At 38.8% G+C, this 27,814-nt stretch overlaps 1 protein-coding gene across 1 annotated transcript in view; it reads right to left on the bottom strand.

Moving 5' to 3' along the window:
• Positions 1-25,136, bottom strand: part of galnt2 (UDP-N-acetyl-alpha-D-galactosamine:polypeptide N-acetylgalactosaminyltransferase 2) — a 71,368-nt gene extending 46,232 nt beyond the window's left edge. The window contains exon 1 of the mRNA XM_014997701.2: positions 24,643-25,136. Within this exon, the coding sequence (XP_014853187.1) occupies positions 24,643-24,738 (96 nt within the window). The 5' untranslated portion in view covers positions 24,739-25,136. The remainder of the gene's footprint in view (positions 1-24,642) is intronic.
• Positions 25,137-27,814: the final 2,678 nt, after the last annotated feature.

Genomic DNA, 27,814 nt, shown 5'->3' with positions numbered 1-27,814 from the left:
ACTTAATTTTCACACATCTCTTTTTCTCTCTCATCAATCTTTCCTCCCTTTGCTTTCCCATTGTGTGCTTTTCACGATTCAGCTTTCAGCAGGACACTGCAGCACCCACTGCTACCTGATGAACAGCAAAATGCTATCAAAAACACATCAGCATCATATCCTCCTCGAGTGAGAGTGCAGAGCCTCTTTGTGAAGCACATTGTGCCAGATTTGACTTTATATAACTGCTCCCAGTTAAAAATTGCTGCGGGGAAATACAATGTGAACTTATCCACCTTTCGTGAGCAAAATGAGGAGGAGAATGACACAACAGAGCTGAGAAAGAGGAGGAAACACTCAAGTATTTCTAGGTTTACCATGTAGGTGTAAGAACATATTGAACGAGTCGACTGTGTGTTATTAGATAATTCCTCTTTCTGCGTTAAAGAGTCTTCACCTACAATCTCTAAAATAAGGTGCATGAAAAAAAAGGAAGGTTTTACAATCTGATTGTACATATCAGAGCAGACGAAGGAGTAATGATGTAAATACAGTTAAGCCCAGAATTTAGATTTTAAGTGACGTTTTTGCAGATTTTTGTTTGTTTCTTATAAGAAATGAAGCAGTCATCTCTCAAAGGAAAATGGAAAAAATATCTGTTTATTGAGATTTTATCCAAAAAGGTTGGTGGAAAAAGTCATCCAAACTAATGGGAAATTCTTTACTGACATTTTAGCAATCAAGCCCAGCTTATAAGTGCTGAGTGTTCTGACCATTTATTGTTAGAAAGTCAGGATTACTTTGTGTTAGAGAAAAGCATGGGCGTAGGTTTGGGTAGGGATGGTAGGGACATGTCCCGACCAATATTCACGGGATATGAAAAAGTCCCGACCAATTTTTGCCATATTGGCTCAAAGAACGTGGATCTACGATCTTTGATTAGCAGCAACAGGCGGTGCGCGGAACGGAAGCTTCTTAGTTTGACATTTATTATGAGCCTCCGAGACCGAGTCGGAACGGTGCTGTCGGGGGCGTGGGGGGAGGGGGAGTCGGTTGAATCGTCGGACGTTCTTTGATTAGCTGCAAAAGGCGGCGGCTAGCTGGGCACACGCGTCTCCTTCTGAGTCTCCGAGACCATGTCGCCACCAAAAAAGAAAAGGACAGACATTAGAAGTTATTTCGCTACGTCGGCTGTAAGTACAGTGAGTGGACCCATAAGTTAGATATCTATCACGCAACGCATTTGTTGTAAAGTCCGGTGTTTAGTAAGGTCAGCACTGAATGTGAGGTAGAATAGGTCTGTTAATGATGTAATATTTTTTCACATAGGATGCTCAGACAGCAGAGCAAGGGGCAGAGCAGAACGATGGAGAGGTGGCTGGAGCTTCAGGGCTCCAGGTGAGGTGTTAGTTCTCAGATATGAAATATACTGTGAAATTATCTCAGTAAATATGGCATTTGAAGTGTTAGTCTTAAATTAAGTTAATCTGCTGAGTATGACTGTATCTGGTTGTATACACAAGATGTATGATATGGTTATGGTTGGGGGGAGGGGTTATTAAGCCAATGTGGTTTCCCCCCCCTTCTCAAAAATGTTCGGTGCTCTTGGGCATTTCACTGTGATGCGGGGGGGTGGGGGGGGGGTGTCAAGGTCCCCACCAAAACTCAGACCGAACCTACGCCCTTGGAGAAAAGTGTTGGTAAAATGAAAATAATTTCAAGTCTAAATCTTTCAGGGGAATGAATACTTTTGAGGTTAGCTGTATTTGCAAATCTGGTGCAGCTGATAAGAGACATTCTTCAGATTTATTTCTCCGTAAAATATCCTTTACACATGTGAGAAGCAATAGTACTTTTTGACAGGAATAAATTATCTTTGCTTTTAAGTCTATATATATATAAAAAGTTAATGCACAAAAATGTGGAAAGAGCGGTTAGAAAAGTCCCTAAAAAATCCCTGAAGCCTTCATTTGGTTCAGAATTAAGATTGGACTGAGCAAACTGTGACAAGTCTCACCAGTGTGTGTGTGTGTGTGTGTGTGCGTGTGTGTGTGTGTGTGTGTGTGAGCTTGCTCATAGTAGACTCTCTCTCTCTCTCAAAGGAACAATTGTGCCCGCTGGACTCTGTCCCGAAACCCCATCTGCATCCTCCTCACACACCAACTCGTGCACAGAGAGGTACACACACACACACACACACACACACACACGCACGCACGCATATACACACAGATCTGCAGACGAACTCCAACAAAGCATCAAACCTAATACATAAACATCGGTTCCTGTCCTCTTTTCTCAGCGTAACGCCGCTTCGCGGAGTTGAAGTCTCAATCAAGTGAGCGACTTTAATTTGTCAGTCTGCCAAACATCCCAGTCACAGTTTCTGCACACGCAACTTTCACCATTTACTGACATATCTGATGCTTTGCTGCCAATAAAACAAATGTTTCTGAATAGTTTTTTTAAATATCATTTACAAAGCACTCACACGGCTGGAGGAAGGATTCTCTCTGGAGATTTGAGCTGTGTGCGTTTGTCACTGATTCTGCTCAGCTGCAGCTCAATGACTGGACAGCTCCTGTTCCAGACAGACTTTTATTTATTTCTCTCCAAAGCTGAACAAATCTGAGGCATCAGATTCAAAAAGCAAAAGAAAAAACTTTGGTAATTATCACTTTACTGGAGTTAAACTGTGTGTGTTTGGTTTTTATGGACTATTAGAAACAAGTGGAGAAGTATCTCCTACACACACCAGAGCCAACAGATAAAGAACAACACTCTTCAGTGTGGAAGTCACTCAAAGTGAGCCATGTTCAGTTTCAATGAGGTTTTTAAATACAAAAACAGAGGAAGGATTAAGTTTGCTGAAAGGTTTTTAAAAAAACCCAGCTTTTTCTATAGAGATATGTTTTGTTCATTCAGGCTATTTTTTAAGAGGAGAGATTGTTGCAGGATAAACACTTCACTTTGATACAGTCACAGGTTTTCCCCACAATAAAATACAAACACTTTTCAAACTTTTCCAGCAACAAACTTTTAAGACGAAAACAACAGAAATCACTAAAGAAAACTATTTTAATTAACTACTATAAATCATTATTACTGTCATTAATAATGTGATAGCATTCTTCAGCAGGAACAAGGTAAACTAAAATATAACTAAATTTTATGTTTTGACATCTCACACACAACCTATAGACCGGACTGGACTAAAAATAAAATTTAACAAAAAAATCCCCCAATTTCAATAAGATTGTTTAATCCAGTGGTTCCCAAACTTTTTCTCCTGCCCCCCCACTTGTGCCTACAAGGTACTTGTATTGACATTAGCTAGCATGTCATCCTTTAGCTAACTTTAGCTGCATCCAACAGCTTTACTCAACTTCACAGGACATAAAATGTGAAACAAATGGAGGCATTTTGCTAATGTTGGTTGCATATCTGCAACAAACGATCTCCAATATGGCCAACACTGACAATGCCAAGCAAAAATTAAAATATGTACCAATCGTTTCATACCCGCCTACAACTAAATGCAAATACAGGAGTGGGTTGAGGCGGAGGTGGGAGTCACCGCTGATAGCAAAGGGAAGAAAAACAAACTCACCGAGTATTAAAACGTCCTGTTAGTCAAGTTTACCAAGCGCCACTGCCTGCTCATTTCTCGACAGTAAACAGCGCTCCTGACACCACAGTGTCATTCACACATATTGCGGCGCTGCAAGCCTTCACAAGACACGCAGAGAGGAAACGGTCTTTTCATGTTTCAGTGAGAAGAGCCACAGAGAGCAGCCTCTGTGTTTCTGCCCAGCAGTGCAGGCGGACAGGAACATGGAGTAACGCTGCACAGCGGCCGGCAGAGCGCTGAGGAGTTCGGTGAGAAGCTGCACATAAAAACAAACGAGCATTTGATTCTGGAACTGATGAGGCTGTAAATGCAGGTTTTAGCCATCAGCCCTTCTCCAAGGTGTTTGGATGCCAAATGTGTGAATCAACTGAAGAACGAAAGCTGAAAACCTTTTGAAGATGCTGACGGAAGCTCATTTTACCATCCCAAACGAAACAAATCCAGAGACAAGATGCCACTTAGAGAGGAAGACACTGTTTATTCCAAAAGCAGCACAAACAACAATTTGCAAATGAGACCAAGAATTTACTGCAAAAACAGAATGTTATCAAGTATTTCTGGAGCAAATATCTTAGTGCACTTAAAAAACAGACAAAACTTACTTACAAGTAACTTTTCTGCAATATATAGGAGTTTGTTTTAAGTCAGTATTAGATCCACTGGCAGATTATTTCACTTATAATAAGACATATTTCCCATTTCATGAGTGAAATAATCTGCCAGTGGATCTAATAGTTTTTCTTCAATATTAAGAGATTATTGACATACAAAAAAGTAGAACATCTGTCATTATTATTCTGGCATCTGGTAAATGAAAATGACTTTAGTAATCTTAACCGTCCCAAATTAGGAAAGTTTTAGAATATTTTAATCGTGGACTGTGCAAAAAAAACAACTTTTGAATAGAAACTAAAAAACAAAACAATAAAAAATTATTTAAAAAAAGACAGTAATGGGACACAGATTCCAGAATTTCAAAGAAAAATAATAAAATTCTTCCAAAACACATAAGATGGCAAAACTGAATGGCCAACTGCCATTCAGAGCCAACTAACAAAAGTTATAGAAAAATGAAGTTAAAAAAAAATGTCCAGGAACAAAACAGACAAAAGTAAAAAAGTAAAGAAATCCACCATGTGTTGAGTGTCAGGCACTCAGAGTCACAACACCATCATCTGCTCGTGTTCTCAATCCACTCAAACTCTGAATCACCACTTTGAAAAGAAATGTGGAGTCCAGCCTGTGCGATTTTCAAAATGCCAAATGTTGATATGATGGCGAGTGTTCAGCGTTGTGAAAGCTGCTCGTTCCTCTCCTGTTACATGGTGGGAGTCTGGGACAATCGATTCAAACAACCAGCTCTTGGCAGAGGCCAAGTTCGCGTCAAATCCTCAGAAAACCAGAGAACACCCAGCTGGAAACACAAAACCAGGAATAATTTACAGAAAGACAAAGGGCGCAGGGAGGCGAGGAGGAACGGTGAGGCTGAAAGACGGAGTGGGGAGGGAGACGGGAGAAAAGCTGAATCATCTGAGTGCGTGTCAGCGGAGGAGGAAAGTAGGTCAGGGTGGTGGGGCGCAGCGGGTGAGGTTGTTGAAATCCTCAATTCAGTTGTACAAACTCTTTCATCAACCTCTTACTTCCTCTCCTTTCTTTTCCTTCAGCCTTCCTCCTCCTCCTCCTCCTCACTGCCAACAGTAATTGATATTCCCTCCTCTTGTCACCACTGACAGCCTGATTACAGTCAATACTCACATTTCTACTACAGCTACAAGGAGAACTACATGTCATCATGAAGCTTATTACACACAAAAAGGTTTGTCATTCGATCAGGTGTGTTAAAGGTGACCTGTCAGGACTCTTTGACCAGGTTACAATCGGTCTGTGGCCTAAACAAAACATGTTCATTACATTGTTTTGCACAAAATCATTCCTTCTAAGTAATTTGGAGCCAACTTCAGAAGCCTCTTGTCACTTTAAATCCAAATATGCTAATGCAACGTTTACACTCGCACATGAAAATGGCTGCAAACAGATCCAACTGAACAGCTTTGAAAAGCAGAAGTGGAGCCTCCTGCACAACCGACAGGAATGCAGCAAGTAGTTTCTGGATTTTAAGTCACCAACAAAACCTTTGTTTTTTCCAGCAGCCATTGTACACAGCATACAGCGGTAAAACCAGACAAACATCGTGGAACTCTGACTGGGTCGCTAGGTGACGGGCTGGGTTTGGCTGGGGTTGCTAGGCAACGATGGAATAAAACTTACCAGAAGGTTTTTGAAACGGCTCATTTTCAGTCACTAAAAAAAAGCATTAACAGAAAACAGCTCATCGATTTTTTAGGTGCTTGGGCTGCTTTTAGCTGGAGCGCTAAAAATGGAAGCATAAAAATGTACAAAACCTGAATTCTGCATAACAGATCCCTTTAAAAAAGGAGAATCTAACTGAGGTACATCAGGCCCCAAAAAGGCAAGCAGATAAAAACGACAACACTGACATCATCCGATTTCAGATAAAGACTCAAAATCACACCAACCCTTATCTCACAAAACAGGAGTGTGTTGGTGTGTGTGGAGGGAACAAGAGGGAGCTTTAGGTCTACAAATGTTTTCTTTACCCTACAAGGAGAACAGCTTCCTGTAAATCAGCAAGGGAACGAACGTTTTTCCTTGATGGGAATCACATCAAGGATGTGATTCCCATCACATCCTTGATGTGATGGGAATCACATCAAGGATGCTCGTCAAGACCAGCAGTTTTGACGAACTGCTGGTCTATTCCCAAACACATAGGATAATCTATGTGTTTGGGTTTAAGTCAGCTTACACAGCCGAGCTAAAGGCAAGACCTGGATCCTACACACAAAAAACAAGAATATAAAAACAGAAAACGACTTCATTCATCATCCACCAGACATTGCAACAGACGTCACAGGTTGTAGAGGTAGATAATATGGGTCACGTTATTCTGTGGTACTAGTATGATAACAAAGATTATGAAAATCTATTTATTACTTATTTTTATGCAACTTTATGTCTGTGATGGCATGGTACTGCAACCAGCACCGCAAACACAAACACATCCTCACTTCTGCCTATTTTGTGAAACAAGCATCACCTGCTACAAGTCTGGATGCCATTTTCTTTAAAAAGTGTAATTTATGTCACTAAACTGCACAGTAACTACATTTAATCATATCTTTGGTTTTACTGATATTTATTTATTCTCTTGTGGAACAAACTGTGGAGAAAATGGCAAACAGAGCGTTTCCGATAACATTGTTATTTATTATCAAACACTAAATGTCATCATGACACTGATGGGTAAAACCGCAAGAATTTTTTCCACGATAAAAGCCCAGCCTTTCATGCAGCAGCTGTGACCCGGAGCCTCTCACGTCACAAAAAAGTACTTTTCTGAATATGTTTCTTAAAGGTTGTTATTGTTAGTATACTTTACATCTAATTATATTATTTCTCCTCCACTTTAACCATTTATTAAGCTCAAACTCATTTGTCATGGTCAGTAACGCTTTGAAAAATGAGCAACAAGTCAAAGTGCAAAGAAAATTCTCAGAAAGCCTGAAGAACTGCTGATTAAGAGATGACTAAAAACTTCTGCACATTAAAACCGCATGAATAATTAGAAGTCTGGCTTGAATCAAAGTTCAGGAAGAAAAATAAGTTTCACAAAACAGGGTTGTTAAAAGACAGGGTAAGTTAGGATTTAGAGGTCGCCACAAAACAAGACAAAAATATTTATAAGTTCATTTATGAATAAAGTTTTAGAAACCACTATTTTAGTTTTTGACGAACTGCTGGTCTATTCCCAAATGTTTCATGAAAAGCAGAAACCCGAGCATCTATTCTGGACACCAACACAACAAAAACCCTTAGAGGAAACATGTCAGACAGATTCTCCTTTTAGTACTGAGCATAAAAATCCAAAGTGCAAAGTTCTGGTTTCTCAACAAGAGGTCGGCATACAGGGGTGTCAGTGCAGAGGTCATGGTTCATTTAGCCTTCAGGGTTGTAAACAGGTATCAGTTTGATTTTTCTGAGGCAGCAGTTAGTCAAAACCCAGAGGGTCAGAAGAAGGCGAAGTGAAAACCGATTCCTATAATTATTTTTATTTCAATCAATAAAGTTAAACATTTTGTTTTATTCACTTTTACAAGCTTTTAAACCAAGGTTGTAAAAAAGTAAACCTCTGTGGAACAAAGTTTTATAGGGTTCAGTTAAAGGTGACCTACTACTCTTCCTTGAATAGGTTAGGATAGAAATATGTTCATTAAGGTTTGTAATCAAAATCTTTCTTAGATCATTAGATTTCTGTCTGGTCAGCTCTAACAGTGCTGAGCTCCTTTCAGAAGGAGCTGTGCTAGTATCAAATGTTTTTACTGACATTTTATAGCACAATTGGTTATAGAAATGCTGTAAATATGTCAAATATGACTGAAAAGAAATTTTAATCCCTAATTTATTGCCTTGAAATTGGGTTTCTGTCCCTTTAAAAACTTCTACTCTTTCTGAAACTCCGCCTTCAAGAAGTCATCACAACATGGCTCCTCTGTTGACCATTTAAAAACGTTTTTACCAGCGTTTCACTGAAAAGTAGTTCCTATAATGTGTTTGCTAATTGCTGCTGCTAGTCTGAAGGAGCTGAGTGGAAAAGTCGCAGGGAAAAGCTGCTCTGTGCGGTGGAAACACGGGAACTGCAGCTCCGAGGAGGAGCTGCATCTCGAAGGCGGGGCTAGGTCTACCCCGGCATTTTGAACAGCTCTATGGTTGCCGTGGAGATTAAAGGATTTCTCAAACATGCATGAAAGAACTTAAGCAACACTCCAGGTATGTTTTTGATGAGGGAAAAACATTATAACATGATATAAAGTTCAATGAAGTCTATTTTACATAACACAGCCCCTTTAAAATCCACATAAGCTGCTCCTGGCCACACCCTTCAAGTCAACGTTTACACTCAAACATGAAAATGTCTGCAAACAGATGCAAAAATTATACAACTGTACATCTCTGAAAAGCAGAAGTAGAGCCTCCTGCACAACTAACAAGAATCCAGCAAGTTGTTTCTGGATAGTAAGTCAACAACAAAACATATGTATTTTCCAGCAGCCATTGTACAGAAAATACAGAAGTAAAACCAGCTGACCAAATGGGCAGGAGCTGGGCTCAGGTTGCTAGGTAACGGGTTAGGGTTAGCTGGCGTTGCTAGGTAACGCTGCAACCCAAGCCCTTGTGACTCAATATTTGGGAAGTTTTACAGACACCAAAAAATATCAACTTACTGCCAGAAAAGCGCTTGGCATGTTTGTAGAAACAGATGGGATCTAAGTAAAAGTATAAAAACCTCCAAAAAGTGAATTTACGTCCCATTTATTTAAAAATAAACCAAAAATAAAGCCGATAAAGGATCCTGCTCATATAATTTTCTCTGTCATGCTCGTTACTGGTAATTAATCAAAAGCTTTATTACTGCTCCCTCCGTCATGCAGTAATAAATTTCAACACACTCCTGGCTGCAGTTTCCTGATCGGAGGACTTCCAGCAGCAGCAGCAGCAGCTCAGAGCTGGCTGCTGCACAACTCTAAAACGGCACTAATGTTTGGTGATGTGTTTAAAGAACCCACAGGGAGCTGGAATGTTTCATTCTCTGTTAAAACACTGGATCGGGTGTTATCACGATCCACAGCTTGTTTGTTATGTGTCATTCAGACATCTGATCCTGATGGGCCTTCCTGGATGCATGAATGTGTCACGTTGCTGCGCTGCTGCGTTCCCGAACACGCAGCCTGTCAGTCCTGAGCTGCATCACGACCAAAAGTCGGCTCTGCATTAAACCTCACTGACGTGTTCAACAGGCTGCACTTACAGAAGCAGATGGAGGAGTTTTAATGAAGGCTGAGGAGCCACTTTGCTTCCTGCTCTGCAGCCCTTCAGGCACATAAAAGTTTACATTTTTAATGACGTACAGCCCCTTTGAAACAGAGGCTCGCCCTAAAACTCATCTGTGAGAGAAGGAGAAAGCTTTCTTAGTAATGACCAAGAGTTTGAAGGAAGCAGGGCTGTATGTTGAAGAATAAAAAATATATTTATGCAGTCATTTGTCTGTGGTGCGTTCAAACAATTTGTAGTTTTTCACACTAAAAACAACAATCATCAATGCCGTCATTTGGGATTTTATGTGGCAGACAAACAGAAAGTGATGAATAATAATGAACTAAAATAAAAATCCTGTGGTAACCATTTGTATTCAGTCCGCTTTACTCCCTAAATAAAATCCAGTGCAACAAACAGGCCTTAAAATACTGAGTGAGTAAACAGAGTCCACTAGAGAGAATGGGAATATGTGGCAAATATTTAAACTTTATGATCACAGGTTCTCTGCATCGACGGAGGTTGAAATATTTTGCAAAGAACAGACAAAATTTTCAGATTCTAGATGTGTAAAGTTAGGGGATTATGCAAAAAACTGCAGCTGCATGCCACACTTTTCAGCATTGCTCTTATTTATAGAAAAATAGATTGACTGAAACTAATTTGTGCAAATTCAGATGACTCAAATTAATTTTCATTGGTCAGCGAAAGTCTGTCACCAGAACATGTTGTGTCTACGCTTGTCACAATAAACAATAAATCAATTAATCACATGATATATTAAAAGAAACTCAATAATTTTAATTTACTTGATTTATTATTTCTCTCGTTTTACCAAAATCTGAATGAAAAAAGTTGTCAGTCTGGTGCTTTGAGCTCAACTATCCCTATTTTTGAAAGATAATTTTGTTTACAGATGCTTCATAATTCCCTTTATTTGTTGTTTTCTTTATTTATTGTGGATATTTAAAATGTCTTCCAGTTCCAGTGTTTAAATATTCATTAGAATTTAAGATCTATGAGAATGTGTTCTTGCATTTTTATGCCATTATTACTTGAAAATGGTCTCAAAACGATATTATCGTTTATCGCAATAAGTTCTGGAACAATTTATCATCCAGCCAGGTTTGTTATCGTGACGGACCTCATTCCCTCGTGTTTCATAAGTCCTCAGCGACACACACGATCATTTAATCATCTTCTTCTTCATCATTATGGAGGAAGCACACTCAGAACTAGAAATTAGATCTACTTCATGGGATTCAGCAGAAACATATCAAAAAATATTTGTCCGTCACATTTTACCATTTCCGTTTGAGTAAAAGCTAATGAGAGCTCAGTAGTCAGACAACAAAGAGAGACTGAAAAACCTCAGACTGGAGTCAAAGACCTGCCTGCTGTCACAGTTTGTCCGAGCCCTGCCGCTGAACTTCTGACGGCGTAATTTCATTCTGGCGTGTTCCTGCATTTTAATTAGCCGGCAGACAGGAGCAGCATCCGGACTTCACCAATTACCGGACAAGGCTGCAGATATTGCGGCGCTGCTGTATTTACACTCTGCTGAGTCAATCATTCACCGGCAGGAGAACTCTGACCTGTAAGAGCATCGCCACAGTCTGCGGCTACCATCTTGTTAATGGGTGGCCGCGAGAAAGAGACATAGAGAAGAGATGGAGGATGACAGGTGAGACAGCACGAGTCAGGAGCAAACAAAGCTGACAGCCAGCAGCTTGTGTTGATCCACACAAACAAGCCACATATTCCACAGACAGACAGGAGGAAGCACCAACACAACCCTGAATATCACAAAGGGGCCACAGCTCCGGCTGCTTCCCACCGCCTGGGCCCGTCCAGTGAAGCTTCGTCTGCTGCAGAGGGAGCAGCAGATTTGGCTGCGACTCAAACCTGACGTTGGACTCCGGTTCATTTTAACAGGCAACAGGGAAAGCGTGAAACGAGCCATTTCAAACCAATCCAAGTGACGGTGTTGGATGCCTTTAGCTATTTTTAGCTCATCTTGATGGGCTGCTGCTCCACCCACACCAGGCGGAAAGCAAAGATAAATCAAAACAACCTTTCATAGCTGAAACACAGCAACAGTAGGGGGAAAAAAGCACAAGAAACCCAAGAGCTTTGGGTTTGTTACAACTTTTTTCATAAGTTTGGTTGTGAAACTTTGGATTAACTGGGCCCAAAGTCAGTCACAGGCCCGTTTCTGTTGGGTCTGTAAAAGGGTAAAGTGTAGGCTAATGGGCTCCCACAGCGGTCAGCTGCTTTAAAAGAACCACATACATGGAAAACCTGGATTTATTTGTGACTTTTAAAGGCCTACATCTGTGCAAAGGCTGATAGGAGACTGTTAAAGTATCACATAGTTAAAATACCACAGTTTACGGGGTTTTTTCAAATTCAGTAAATGTAATGTAGCCCAATCCAGTTGCTTTTATTTGAAAAAAATAATCGTATTAATTGTAATAAATCAGATTATTAAAATAATCATCAGCTAATTTAGTAATCAATTAATCGTTAACTGGAATATACAGTTATTTTTTCAGGCCGTTTGCTGAAAAAATAAAAAAAAACATACTTACAGCAGTAATTATGCCGAAACTGTACAAAAAGTATATATATTTTGCACGTAAGATAACAAAACAAATTTGTCTGTAAAATATTCTACCGAAAACTCAAGTGGCATAGTTTGAGCTTCACATGGTTCAAATTTTGTAAAAAGTCACTTTCAATAAAATATCTATTTCCTTAAATAATTACTTCCGTATTTTAATGTATTTCTAATATTGCTTTTAAAAAGTTTAAGTAAAAAACCTGTCAGCTTTGTCATTACTGCAGCAGTAGGAGAAGGAAACTTTCTCTTCTTCTCAAGCCTCAGCTGCACGTCTGACTTGAGAAAAAAATCCTACAATCTGTTTAACTACAGAGTTACGACACTGTGCATGTGCACAGCCTGGCCCCGCTCCCGAAGCAAAGATTACATGTGTCTTTGGCACAGACAGACGACTGTGAACCGGAAACTGACTCCAACATACAGAAGAAACGCACATAAATCAACTTTTATATATAAAAAAAACAGCCTATAAAATTCTGTTGGTTCTTTTAGAGGTTTAATGAAGCTATTTATTCGACTTTCTTCCTTCATAAGACCTTGAGCTAATCAAAATCCTGCTGGGTTTGAGCCCTTCAGTTGGTGAACCTATACGTATTGTAGTTAAAATGAAAATAAACCCTTAGTTTCACCGTAAGAGTTGCATGTACACACAAAAAAAACACAGTGTAAGCTACAGGACCTAACCGTAACGTTGCCAACTCAAAAATAATGTTTACAACTGAAAATATCTAAAAAATAAAAATAAAAATCACAGTTTTAGGCGCTAAATATGAAAAATATATTTATTTACAAAATAAACTTACCTTGTGTGCCTCTATCAAGGGGGCTGCTAATAATTTAATTTAATTCTCCGTTACAACTTGTAGTCCTTTGTCGTTTGTCGTTAAACTAACGTTCGATAATACATAAAGCGGAAGTAATCCTATCAAAATAAAAGCACTAAACCGAAAACCGGAACATCATACAAATACAACTAAGTAAAAGACGTAAGCGCTAAAAAAAAAAAAGGGGGGGGGGGATACAAACAAATAAGGAGCTTAATTTTGGGTTATTTACGTGCATCATAAAGCATTGTTCAGACAAAATAAGAGCAATTACACAAAAAAGGTATTTATACAGCCTAAACTCACTTGCTGCATTGGTACACCTTGTTAAATCTAAAGTAGGCAAGGGGCACAGTATTCCTAATCAGCTGGATGTTATTTGTATAAAACATATCTGTATGCTAAAAAGCCTGGTTGATATCAGTCGATTTCCTGTACACAGAGGAAACCTTTTTAGTGTATTTTACAGTGAAAAGTAAGTGACATCATTTTGATTTAAATTAAAATGGTAACACATCTCAAGAGTTACGCTAGTGAAATCAGAATCAGCAGGTTGCAGCTCTACAAAAACCTGAAAATGGCCGAGCCAGAGGCTTTCCTCTGTGGATGCTCAACATATTTGTGTTAAAATTGAGGGTTTGGTTTAAAACCGAGCCATCTATAACAGACATTACATTAAAAAGGTCTAATTATGCTACACCACTAACCTCCATCAGAACAAGGAGTCCTACACACGGCAGAGTACCGGTGCCATCCAACGAGTCTCTTTATGCGCATTCATGCTTTTTTCTCATCAGAACTCCAGCAGCTTTAAAAGGAAACTCCACTTATGGATTTTTACATTATTTTTTAAACTCAAGTTTGAGAGAAAGAATCCATCTCAAACCTAAAAGGTTAATTGTTGGACTTCTAGGTTTATTTTTTAAGCCTTCTCCTTCTACCTAAAACAACAAAAGTCACATATTTGGTCCAGTGGCTGTTATTCATCTTGGTTTCTTCCTCCTTTTTTAAAAGGAGCAGTAAAGGAAAGTAAAACCGCATCAGCAACTCTGCTTCCTGAAACTCATTTCACTTTACAGTAAAAAGAAAACTTTACAGGCCTTTCCTTTAACTCGGACCATAACCTTAAAACTTTTATGCTTTTCTGTGAGCATGTGTTCACTTCACACTGCCTCATCATCATTCAAAGGTTTTGAGATCACAGAAAACAGCCTGCCTGGAACAAGTAGCTGTTCCAGTTTTAAAGATTAAAAAAAAAACCTTGACTGCATATGTACAAACGTACAACCTGCTTTAGGACCAGACCGCATTCTTCTGTGGCTGTTCCCAGTAGTCAAACTGGTAATATCTGTCCTTCATGTCGCTTTCAAAACCCGAAAAAGTGACACAACAAGAAATGGCACATTGTTCATTCATTCAGTTCTGGCACAGAAAGGCTGGAGTCAGATAATGAAAGCTAAGAAATGGAGAAGGATGTGGCATTCACAGTGAATTACAGATGGGAGCTTCAAAGGATGGCATTTTAACACAAGAGAGCTAAAATGAACAAAGGTCAGATGGATGTGGAAATATTTCATGCCAGAAAAATCTTTAAATATCAACAGAAGAGAAGCTTTGCTTTGTTGTTAGAGACAACACGTAGAAACAAATCGATCTGGGCCTTGCACAGACGTATCTCTGTCACATAACTAAAAAAAAAAATAACACCAGCATTAATACCGGATCAGTTTTATCCAAATGAACCTGAACAAACCTGCCAAACCAACAGGGGGCAGTGCAGCGTAAAGGTAAAACCTAAGTCAGCCAATTAGATCGCTTGAAAAACAACCACAACTTCCTGCTAGAAATTAAAAATGGCGCCAGTTAGGGCTGGACATTATTATGGCTGAAAAGTGATCTAAGTGTTTGGTTGATATCAATAAAATTTATCAGTTTTTTGTTTTAAATATCTAAAATACTGTGAAACCGGTGAGGCGACCTTTCCAGTTTTCACTTCACGCCGTCATTTCTCTTATTTTTAAGCAGTTATGAGGCACAGTGGTGAAACACTCAACCGGTTGTTGCTAGGTAACCAAAGAATGAGTGAGCTAGTTGTTGCTAGGTAACCAAAGAGTCAGTTAGTTGATTCCACCGTCCTTGAAGTGGCTAAAGTCTTTCCTCTGCCTACATCCCCCAGAATGCTGAGCGGTTCTGGATCAGAGTTCAGTGAAACTACAGAATATTAGACATTTTATCTGTTGATATTGATCATGCGTCGATATGTTCCTATTAATTTATTGCCCAGCCTTAACTGGGAACAAATGAAACAGCATTCTGGATCTGCAGTGCTTTACAAACCGTTTTAAAAGTAACACTTTATGCTGTAAATGTCTTCCTGCTTAGGCACAAAAACAGCGAACAAAGACATGAATCTTATTTGAATTCAAGGCAGAAGAACAAAGTCAGTCTGGGGATCCTGTGACCCAAATATGGCAGATCACACATTTATCTGCTTTGTCTAGCAGGGAGAGAAGGAGGTGGGTGGACAGGATGCCTGTTTTTTATGCACCTTAATTTATTCTGACTATGTTTGCTATTTGATTTATCTGCAGGAACAAACAGATGAAATGGGGCAGATGGAGTAGCTTAAAAGAAAAAGATGCCAAAGTGTAAAATGTAAATATCTGAGACATATGCTGATGCAGTCTGTCTTTTATCTCCTTGGATTTGTAAGGATTGGTTTTTGTTTGTTTGTTTGTTTTAAAGCTGAAAACAAGAGGCAATACCTGTCCTCTAACCTAGACTTCTGTTAAAGGCTGAAACTTTACAGTTGTGAGGATTCATGCACTCAATAAAGCCTCGTCACAGCAGCGCTGATAGAGGGAGCGCTGCAGGTAATTCTCTCCATTTGAATGCCTCTGCTGTGGAAAGGTCACAGGCATAACACCGTGACCATGCACGCACCATATAAGCCGCAAATTTCTAAATGTATCCCGATAGCAGCACAGATTGCCGTCAGCCCGACTGCGAAGCTGCGACGGCTACATTAATACGGCGCTCTGCAACAAGCTGAACAATAGAGGGCTGTTCTGTTTTCTCTTGATGTTATAATAAGAAGCATCTCTTTGAAAACTTTCCCTCTCTGCATGAACTCAAAGAACAATAGATATCATCGCTCCTTTCAACTTTCCCATTAAAGTTTGGCATCTGGCAGAAAGGGGGAAAAAAAACAAAAAAACAAATACGACATAAGAGGAAAGTAATCAGTTTAAAACTTAAGACATGAATCTGCGTTTAAGCAGAAGGGCTTAAATGACAGAGGGGGTACAGTCGAAGGAAAGCAGACACAGAACGGAGGCTTTATGTCAGGGATCAAGATTTCTTGGCTGTTTTTCAGGCTCCCTCTCCTTGTAGCGGTGCCATTAGATGGTAACTGGGTTTCAGAGGCTCCATACAAACTCCATACAGCTGCTGGAAATAAAGCCAGCCAAGTAGATACTACTCTTGACTCTCCTGGTTGGGATCTACTGCAGTCCCATTATCAATTCTTTTCTGCTGCAGTTTCTTCCTCTCCGTCTTAAATGTTCCAGATTTAAGTAGTTTATGGTCTAGAAAACTCAACTTGAGGTTTGAAACAAAAGCACTCGAAAGGCCAAGACAAATGTAGGACATTTGTGCTTCAAAAACCTTTTAGAAAAGCAGTAAAATGCATTTGGCAAACTTAAAATTATCAATTTTTTTAGGTATTATAAAGGTTTTTAAAAAGTAACAAGACTACCAAACCAATTATCCTTCAAATATTAGCTTGTTATTCTAACAAGGAAAGTGGCAAGTAGTTCAACTATTCTGCATAATAAGCAATTAAAAGCTGCAATTAAGCGACAAAAAAGCAATAAATGAATATTAGCTAACATTGTCATAGAAATAATAAACATATCATTTTCTAGTTTAAACGAAAGCAATTAGATCAAGTTGTACATCCTCTGAAGTAAAATTTGAAACTGTGGTACCTATAAAGTTAGATCCATTCAACCTTTTTTCTATCGCATTATGTTTGAAACCACCAGAGAAAACTGATCATCTAGCATCTCATTACAAACTAATTTAAATTATGTTTGATGGCAGATTTCATAAATTAGTACAATTTCATTTAGAAAGAAGAATGAGGAAATACCAGCATGACTTTTACCTTTAGTTACTCTTTCCACATTGAAATAAAACTCAAAAAACTTAGAAAAACAAATTTTTAGTTTCTGACTTCACCTTCATTTTAAAATAACTCGACAATAAAAAAAAAGTTCAAACACAGGAAGCCATTTTCCTTCATGAGAAAAACCACTGAAACTAAATCCTCTGTGTTAATTTCTCCCTTCCAGATCCAGATGCTGCACTGATACGTTTCTCGTCTCCCAGATTTACCGGCAGCCGTCCCCAGAGAAAAGAAGCCGTCGACCCTAAAACCACCCACGCAGACTCGCACATCTGCGGCGCTGCTGCAGCACAGCAGCAACGTCGTTTCCCTGACACTCACAAGCAGAAAGTTAACCAACTCTAATGAGAGTGTGAAGTAGATTCTGGGTTAAAAAAACAAAAAACTCCTTCTCCAGCTAAAAACAACAACTTTAACATTCATTTCTAAATTTGCAGATGGATTAGGTTGAAAATCTCTTATATGAAAATGATCCAGAGATTCTCCGCTTAATTTGATCCATTGATTCTTGCGGTTTGCTCAATGAAGCAGCACAGAGGGTGAGATTATATTATATTATGGCAGCGTAAACATATCGAGCTGCTGAAGCCTCGCCGGTGTCGAAGAGATGCGACCCTGCTGTAGCTACACAGCAGCAGGAACCCCAACATGTGCAATCAATATTATTAGTAAAGCAGCGTGTGAACAGGTTTCAGGACAGAAATCACAGGAATAAAAAGGTGCAAGTCACAGATTTTGGACCGATTATGGGTGAAAATGCTAACAATCTGGGAATTTCACACTCCGGCGTAGGGCTGCAACTCACAATTATTTTAGTAATCGATTCATGTGTCGCTTTTTCTGACGATTAGTCAATTAATCGATTAAAAAAAATAATAAAACTGGCACATTTTGCAGAATTTTCATTTAATAACTTAAGCAGTTTTGTAAAATATTAAAGATAAATTAATAATGCAATCAAAAATAAACATTTTGTTGCCTAAAATGCAATAACACAAGCGTTCCTTTAGTGTTCACCGTAAAACAATGCATCTGCATCTAAAAAATTACTTTATCAACATGCGAGAATCTCAGTCCTTTCTGCTTGACTTAACATTTAAATGTGAACTAATCTTTGATTTTTTTTTTCTTTTTTTGGATTAACCAATTAGTTGGATGGAAAAGGTGCCAAATATGAGATTTTGTTAACAGAATTTGAACCAGGTGAAGCTAAAATTGCCACTTGAGGAGTTCCGTACGTTTTCTTAATGCAAAATGTATACATTTTTGCTCAGTTTTGGCTTCATTACTGCTCTGAGATTGTTGTTCTTGCAGCTATTCTTCAAAATAAAACCAGAATATATTGTATGGCCGAAACGATTAATCAGATTAATCGTGATGAGTCCATTACTAAAATAATGAAGTTCTGCCACTTGAGCAGTTCAAGATAGAACCGATTCACATAAAAAAAAGGTTTATTGCATCTTAAATGGTCTCTTTTGACTTTGTATACCGTAGTTAACGATTAATCAGTTAGTAAATTAGTTGACAATTATTTCAATAATCGATTCATTTCGATTAATCGATTCTTCTGTAAACCACCAAAGAGAAAACTCATCCATGCCCTTAACGAGGCAGCCTCACCTTCACTCCGACTTCTCCAAAAAAAAAAAAAAAAACTCCTGCTTTAAAACCAGCCAGATGAAGAGTCAGAGAAGCCATGCTGTGTGTGATAAAAGACAGTGGTATCCACAAATCTAATCTTTGCTACCAGCAGAGACAGGTGGAGGCTGAAGGCCTAGAGCTCCAGATAGCTCACTGAACCAGTCTGGCTCCCCACCGAGCTCGTCTCCCTGCTTCGGGTTTCTGAAAGATGAAGAACTCACAGAACTTCAGCTGCCATACAGACGACTAATGCAAACCTGAACAAAACCCACTCAGACTCCCCTGATGCTTGAGGCTCAGCTTCCCCTCTGGGTGAGAGCAGGAACGTGAGTTCATGTGTGCAGAATCACACTTCCTTCCTGTTTATCTGAGGCAGATGTTACCCTGTACACCTCATATCAAGAACCATGTTAGATGATTTTATGGCTGCAACTAGCGATTACTTTGGTCATCGATTATTCTGGCAATTAATTGGATAAAAAAAATGCCACATTCTTCATGATTTTTCCTTTAACAACTTGAGCTCATTTCATACAACTTTAGAAAAGATGCACATAAACAAATGGTACAATTCATCTTTCGAATAAGAAAGCAAACATTTTGTTTCCAAAAGTACCTTATATTAGTGAACACTTGATCAAACGTAGCAAAGGAAGCATCAACAATACCTCCAACATCAACATGTGAAAAGCTCAACAATATAGTGATGAGCTGATCGACTGATTATATTTTGCATTAGTAATATCAAAGCAAAAGGCACTTCATGCATTTTTTTTACTGAATTTGAAGCAGATGAAGGTAAAACTGACACTTGAGGAGTTCAAGGCAGAACAGATTCACAGAAAAATAAGGCTTTTTTGCATTATAATGCAAAAAGCATTTTTTTTTTTACAATTTTGGCTTAATTACTGCTCTCAGTGTGTTGTTCTTTCAGTCTTTTTTGAGTTTGTATCCTGTTGTTAACGATTAATCGATTACTAAATTAATTGGCAATTATTTTAGTAAGCATGATTCATCTGATTAATCGTTTAATCTCTACAACATACTCGAGTTTTATTTAGAAAAAAAAGTTTTTTATTTTAAATGTACTTGATATTTTCAATAATGCATGTGTCAAAAATAAAGCAATGATTTTAGAAAGATCTTCCATATTATGCAAACATGGAAAATCTGGGCATTTTCACAAATTTTAGACCTTTCATCTAAAATTGAGACGACAACTTTTAAGCCTTTTATAGACCTTGCAATAGCCCAGCACTTTATATTGGTCTTAATGCATAAAAACCCAATAAAATCGAATAAAGTTTGCAGCTGCAATGTGACGAGATGTAACAAAGGTCAGGGATTTACTTTCACTCCCTACTTTGCATTGGACAACCACATGAAATCCAGATAAAATACATCGAGGTTTGTGGTTGTAACACAAGGTTTCAATTTCTTCTGCACTAGGAAATATTAAATCCCTCCTAATATTTTGTGATAGTTTATGAGATTTAAACCAATTTTGTTTATTTATTTGTCATTATAGCAGAAGAAACACGATAAAAAACACACCAAGTAACAGCTTAGTTTCAAAAAGCCTCATTAAATTGGACTACACACTCTGAGGAGGAGTTCTCCCAAGCAGAGGAAGTTTCAGGCTTTGGAGCGTCACGCTTTGATCCGCGGAGCCGGAGCGTGAGCGGTGTGTGACAGAGACGAAGAAGCCAGCTGAACTAATTCTCTTCGCAGAGACAGGGCTGTTTGAGATTCCTTCAGAGGAGGCCGTTTGAGTCAGCTGCCGTGTCCGAGCGCATCCTGAGTGATCGGGGCAGCTATGACACGCCGGCATTCATCTCTGTCAGGCGGAATGGAAGCAGGCAGGCGCTGTGCGGCTCCCTGACCAATAAGAGGTGGATGGAGTTCAGGGTCGAGTGCAGATAATGTTACAGGGGAACTGCGATGCAAAATTCACATTTTGAATGTTTTCCAGCTTCCATTTGGGTCTCAAATCAGCTTAAATGTTTTATACTTACTAACAGAATAAAACATGGAAAACCAACATTTAGCTTCATCAGGACAAGAATCCAGAGAAACACTCACTTGTTCATACATACTACTTATTCTTATTAAACATGGGGAACCAATATTTAGTTCAATACTTTTACCTTTTTGTCTTATTTTGGTTTGTTGTTTTGTTTGGATTTCCTTCTAACTCATGTAAAGCACCTTGAACTGCCTTGTTGCTGAAAATGTGCTATAAAAATAAAATTACCTTACCTTTGGCAATAAGCTAATGTTTTTTGGTGTCTGGAAAATGAGTCATTTCAAAACCCTCGTGAATGTAACATCACAAATAAGCAGGCATTGCCCGTCACCAAGTAACCTCAGTAAAGCCCAGCCCGTTACCTAGCTACCCCAGGAGAGTTCCACCCATCACCTAGCAACCAAAGCAGCTCCAGCACATTTGGTCAGCTGGTTTCACTGCTATGCAATGGCTGCTGGAAAAAAAACTAGGGTTTTACCATTCAGAAAACACTTGCTGCATGCTTGTTGATTGTGCAGGAGGCCCGACTTCTGCTTTTCACAGATTAAGGAGCAGTCTGCTGTTACCTAGCAATCCAAGCAGAGGTCCAACACATTTGATCACCTGGTTTTACCACTGAATGAGCTGTACAATGGCTGCAGGTAAACACAAATGTTTTCTTGTTGACTTAACATCCAGAAACCACTCGCTGCATTCTTGTTGGTTGCACAGCAGGCTCTACTTCTACTCTTCAATGTTGTACCGTTGTATAATTGCACATCTGTTTGCAGCCATTTTCACGTGCGAGTATAAACGTTGAGTTGGAGAGCGTGGCCAGCAGAAGCTTATTTGGATTTAAAGTGGCATCTAAGAACCATTTATGAATCAATTTAAATTATTTAGGTAAACCACATCTACTAAAATGTGTTCCCCAAAACTCAGCTAACTTTAGGCTCATAAGATTTCTGTCAAATCTGCTTCATGACAGCAGGAACATGTTATCAAACGCTTCTGTCAGACTTAAGAAGAGAGTGACAGAAAGCGACACTCTACCCGAGCTGCAGCAGTGTTGTTTAAACTGATTAACTGTCCTGCTGTGTAAAGACACCTGCCGGGAGCATCCCGTCATCCATATTAATGCTCCTGGCAATCCAACGCCTGGAGAAAGTTACTTATCTGGGTGTGTCACTTCGACCCCTCTGAGAACCTCTCACACACACACACACACACACACACACACACACACACACACACACACACACACACACACACACACACACACACACACACACACACACACAGCAGAGCTATCAGCCTAATGGAAAAGTAAAAAGGCTGCTGTGGTTGACTGGAGCAGAGCAAACACAGAGACAGATAGGACAAGACAGGAGACTGGTGGAATACACACAGGATGTTCACACGGCCTCATCCAGTTTACTGAGCACACAGCCTGGATACACACAGAGGAAACAGCCATCATGCATCCACACATTGTGCTTTATAACTTCTGCATGTACAGGCTGGGTGTAATGTGAATGGAAAACATGTGAGGAAAACTAACTGAGTTATTAGGTAAGTTTGGGCTAAAGCCAATCCAGTCTGAGTCAGGGAGGTCAAACTGAGAGGGTCGCTGCATCTGAATCACCTCAGGTGTTTCAGAAAAGGTTTCAAATACCAATTACCACCATCATTGATTAATCTGTCAGGTGGGAACTCAGTTAATCTGTGAAATGTCAGAAGAAGTTGCAGCTTTCAAGGTAATGTTCTCATTCATCAAAATGATCAGGATCAGGACTTTCTTGGCCAACACCAATTTAGTGATTTTTTAAAAATCTTATAAAGTGCTTTTGATGCATTTAATTCACAGGACAAAGAAAAAATTAGATTTTTAACATCTGACCTGCAGATCAGAGCCAGCCAAAGTAAAATTGGCCACTTCTGATTAATTTGTGCATCCTTACTTTAAGCAGCAGGATAAATTAAGCAAGATAACAAATAAGTTTTACATTTATAAGTCTAAAATATTGAATAATTCCAATGGAGTTTTGTTCTTACTTAACATCCTACTAAATATTAAACTTTTTTTTCCCCTCAATCTGTTAATCAATCACATTTTACCAAACTCCCTTCATTGGCTCTGATCGGTGACCAATACCAAATACTGAAAAATCAAAAACATTTTCCTCCCAATTCATTATAGACTGAAGAACTCCCACCGTTCTGGTCTCCTAACAATGAACCTCCAGCATTAGTAGATCATTTTATGACTTTTAGTCATAAAAGCGCATAGCAGCAAACTTTTATGACTATGGGTGTTTTCACAACTTATAGTCTGGTAAACTTTGTTTGATTGGGAATCAAAATTGCAACATTTGTTACATTTTTTCAGCTGTGGTTTGCTTTCTCACCACACTGTCAACAATCCAAAAAGTTTTTTAAAAAACCTGTTACTCCCCTCACCTGTGGTGGCGCTGCAGCAAGAACCACTGAAGGAAGCAACACACAAACCTCTGAAGAAGACTTCATGAAATGTAAACAAAAATTGAGAATTTAGTAATGATTAATGGCTAACTGGAAAATACAGACAAAAAAAACATACTCCGAGGAATAATTAAGCCAAAACTGTACAGAAAATATATTAATTTTGCATTTAATACATAAAAAAACATAGATATGTCCCAGAAAGCAAGTGACATAGTTTTAGTTTCACCCAGTTCAAAATAAAACTTTGCAAAAAATAATAATAAATTAATCAACAGATTAATATTGAGTCAAGCAGAAAGGGTTGAGCTTTTCACAACTTGATGTCAGAAGTATTTTTTGGCTTAGGATAAATTATTTGTTTCAAATGATCAAGCATTCAGTAAATGAATGTTGTGTTACTACATTTTAGGCAATAAAATGTTTATGTTCTTATTTAAAAGGAACTGATTTATTTGGATATTTAATGTATGTCTACTATGGTATAAAAAATGGTGGTTAAATGAAAACTGCCGTACATCTAGTTTTTAATTCAATTAATCAATTTATCGTCTAATTGATTACTGATCTACATCTGCAGATTAGTAATCAATTTAAACTTGTCATATTTTTCAGAATCGGCATCCTAGGATTTAAATAGTTTATTATTTACATCTATAAATGTTTTTCTAATATTGTAATTTATAAAGTCTTATGGTGTCAAATGGAAAATTCGAAGAATGTGCTCATTTTTGTCTGATTAATCGTCAGAATAATCGATTCAGCATTCAAATATCCGGAACAGTGTGCTTAGAGATGTTTGTTTTCATTTAATTATATATTAAAAGGCCACTTTGTGAGAGCGTGTGGCATGTCAGTGATTTGAAGCAGCGTTAATCTGCACACTTCCTGATCTTTGCTCATTGCTCAGAAGGCAGCAGCGGCAGCTTGTGCTGACGTGCTCTATAGGCTTAAACACCCCCGGTTCCGAGAGCCAGGCCGGGAACATTCATATTGATAACCACTGCTCTGCATGCGTGCACACGTATTGTGTTCATAAAGACCAAAATAAAGAAAGAAGCAGAGAAAAGCTGCTGATGGGGGAAGCTTTTCTCTGGCAGCCGCTTGACGGCGACCACCGGCACCGGGTAGGGGGCTTCGTGCACGCCGGACCAGCCACCCTGTCCACACGCATCTCCACCAAATCAATGCCTGCCCACTGATAGTAGTAGGCCTTTTATCACACGGCTCACATCCACAGATAAAAACAGAGGGAGAACAGCCACAAATCACGCCGTGGACGCCGTGGCTTTGTCCCAGAGGGATCATCCATCCGGGCGCCGGCTGGGGCGGACCGTGCCGCCAGAAAAAGCAGTCGAGGAACGGAAACCCTACCTTCCGACTCATCGCTGTCCCCGAGTAGAAGTAGTAGGCTATTCCCAGCACCCATAGCACCGCAAAACACAGCAACACCCTGGATTTCCTCCGCATGGCTGAGAGCTTCGCGTCGCTGTTCTCCGGTTTGCGTGTTCCGCGACTCCCCCCGAGAAGCTGAGCACTGTGTCCGGTGCGGAGCGCTTCGCTTCGCCGTGCGGCTTCGGCAGCCTTCGTTCAGTCGGTGAGGGGGAGCGGAGAGAGCAGGAAGCAGCGAGCCAACATCGGCGGGGTTAGAGGGCAAAGGCTAAGCGACTCTAATCCAATCAAACACCGGCTCAGGCAGCGCTGGAGGAGGGCTGGGGGTCGGCGGCGAGTCGAGCCGTGCGGTTCCGTACCGGAGGCGGGTGGAGAAAGTCCCGATTGGGAAGCGAATTGTTAGAAAGGTTTAGATGTGGCTGAAGAAGCACCGAGGGGGGAAATATATCACATTGTTTCAGTTTCCATGTGCGGCCGATAGGGGCGCTAGAGACACTTTAAACCGGGCTAAAAGCAGCAAACAAAGATGAAAGCAAAAAAGAACCTCCGATGAACCTAAAACTGCTTATTATCATTGACTATTGAAGATTATTATTATTATTATTATTATTATTATTATTATTAGTGATGATAATATATTTTGTATATTGTATAATTATTAATAATTTCAATAATTAAAGCTAATAATTGTAATAATCATAACTGTATAATGAAAATAAATATAACTCTTATTTTAATCATATAATAATAAATGTAATAAAATAATTGGTATTATATTCTAATTTTATTAACTATTTAATCGTAGATAGATTAAATAGTTAATAAAATGACAGAAATGTATAATATTATACATTTGTGATTATTAAAATTATTAGGTTTAATATTTTTTAAATTAAAACAAAATGTAGAAATGTAGAGTTTTATATTATTATTATTATTATTATTATTATTACTATTATTATTATTATTATTATAAAAAGGGGCAGTTATTGGAAGATAAAAAATACAAAATTACTTTGGTTGATCAATTCTCATAGAGCTGCATGTCGGTAATAGTATCAAAAATATACATACATTAAATATTTATACATATGTGTACATATAATACTGCGTTCCTTTAAATCAAGGCTAAAACCCACCTGTTTAGTTGCTTTCGACCCATAACCACTGGAACATTAACCCACATATTTGATGTGTATTGATGATTCTGATGATGCTACTCATCAAAATTTTATATTTGTTATTGGTTTCTCGATTAGTGACTGTATGTTGTTCTTATGACTTTTTATTTGTGTGTTTTTATGATTTAAAGTACTCTTGACAACACCTACATTTCTGCTCTATTTCTTTTCTTTGTACAAATATGACCAAATGTGTGACTTCAGTATTGTTAAGACACAGAGAACATTAGGCAGATCATATGCAGATTGATGATGTCGGGAAATCATTTTTTGAAACACTGAATATTCAGTGAGAAATTCTCTGCTTTGTCAATCTGGCAGTGTTGAATCTTTCAAAGCTCAATTGTTTTTCCAGAAAGGTGTCAAAATATGACACTTTTCACATGTAGTCATATTCTAAAATAACCAGAATTTACTGAATAATGTTCAAAATATTAATACAAATACACCGTATATTAGTAAAAGTAACCATGTAGAGTTTTAGTTGGCCAGAAATAATCAAATATAAATATAAAATGGTAAATGGTTGTAATAACTGTTTATATTGAAATGAGAGTGAAATATTAGTTCAGTAATAGATCATGTGTCACAAATACTTAGTCAAGATGCAGGAAAACAAAACTTTGGTTTGTTCAAACATCTGATGGATCGTAAAACCTGCTGTTTCTCGTAAAAAGGAGGAATTTCTCTTTGGACTGTGGGCTAATCTCAAGACGTGATTAGTCAGTGGATGAGTCAAGAGTTGGAAATTTTCAGTTCAGCGGCTCACTCCCGGGTTCAAGGCAGACGTGGCACGCAGATAAACTTTGTAATCAGCCTGTTAAACTTTACAGATATGAAAAAATGCTGCAGAGGCACATGAGTCTGTTGCTTTTATTATGTCCAACTCTAAAGGTTAAATCAGAAAACAAGCACAGCTCAGATAAAAACCCATTTAACAGAAATATTTCTGTGATGTAAAGACATGTTTGGCACGTTAACTTCAATATATTGCCTCCAGAGGGTTTTTTTTTTAAATGGCTCACTACCCAGCGCGCTATTGTCTTGGGGGTTTGCATGTTAACTTGCTTTTCTATTCCTAATCACAGATTACAGTCAACAGGAAGCGTATTTACTCTTTATTCTGCAGAGTGTAAACACTAACCCGTTAGCTAACTGAGCTAGCATCATATTCAAGATTTCTTTTATTTTAGACTTTACTGAGTTTGATCAGCTCTGGTTCAAAATCTAATTTAAACTGGATTATTCTATGCTAAATATAAAACACTGACATTTACAGAATAAAACCCTTGTTCCTTAAAAAAAAAACCCACACACAAAGAATATATTTGAGAGGCTTCATGGATGCAAAGCAGGACCAAATAGTGGAGAAAGAGGAAGTTCATATATCTCCCATCAATCATACTCATCTTAAAGGGGAGTGGCCAAAGCAAATGAGGTGGATCAGCAGTGCTTACCAACAACTGACGGTGTCATCCAGAACGTGGATATCGTCCCTGCTGCTTGGAAACTGAGCTGCTAGTTGCTTATGACAGTCTTCAGTCAGAGGATCTCTTCAGACTGTTGCTAGACTGACTGCTACAGGAGATCCTTTAGGAGAAATCAAGTATTTTTGATATGGCTAAATTATTTTGGTCTGATTAAAGAGTCCCACTGTTAAGGCCCTGGACCTTGTGAGCTGTGTTTCAGGTGCTTTTGTCTGTCCTTGTGCTCCTCCCCTTTGCATGTGTTGCTGGTCCGTTGATTTGGAGCGCAGAGTGTTTAAACCCGGCCATCTCCGTCTTCCGGGTCGCCTTCGGCGTCCACTCTGCCAGGCCTCAGCTCCCCTCCTTTTGCACATTTGAGTTTGTCTTTGTTTTTGCACTTCAACACTTCCATATGCACTCATACAATGACGCATCCAGGCATTTGCTTTACACCACTGACCTTGACTTCCACAATCCATTGTAGTTTTTAATAAATATTCCTTTTTC

This window comes from Poecilia mexicana, unplaced genomic scaffold (assembly GCF_051168715.1).
Source record: "Poecilia mexicana isolate PSO_F unplaced genomic scaffold, ASM5116871v1 scaffold_3, whole genome shotgun sequence".
NCBI lineage: Eukaryota > Metazoa > Chordata > Actinopteri > Cyprinodontiformes > Poeciliidae > Poecilia > Poecilia mexicana.
The sequence above is the reverse complement of the archived record's forward strand: the minus strand, read 5'-3'. Positions and strand labels throughout refer to the sequence as shown.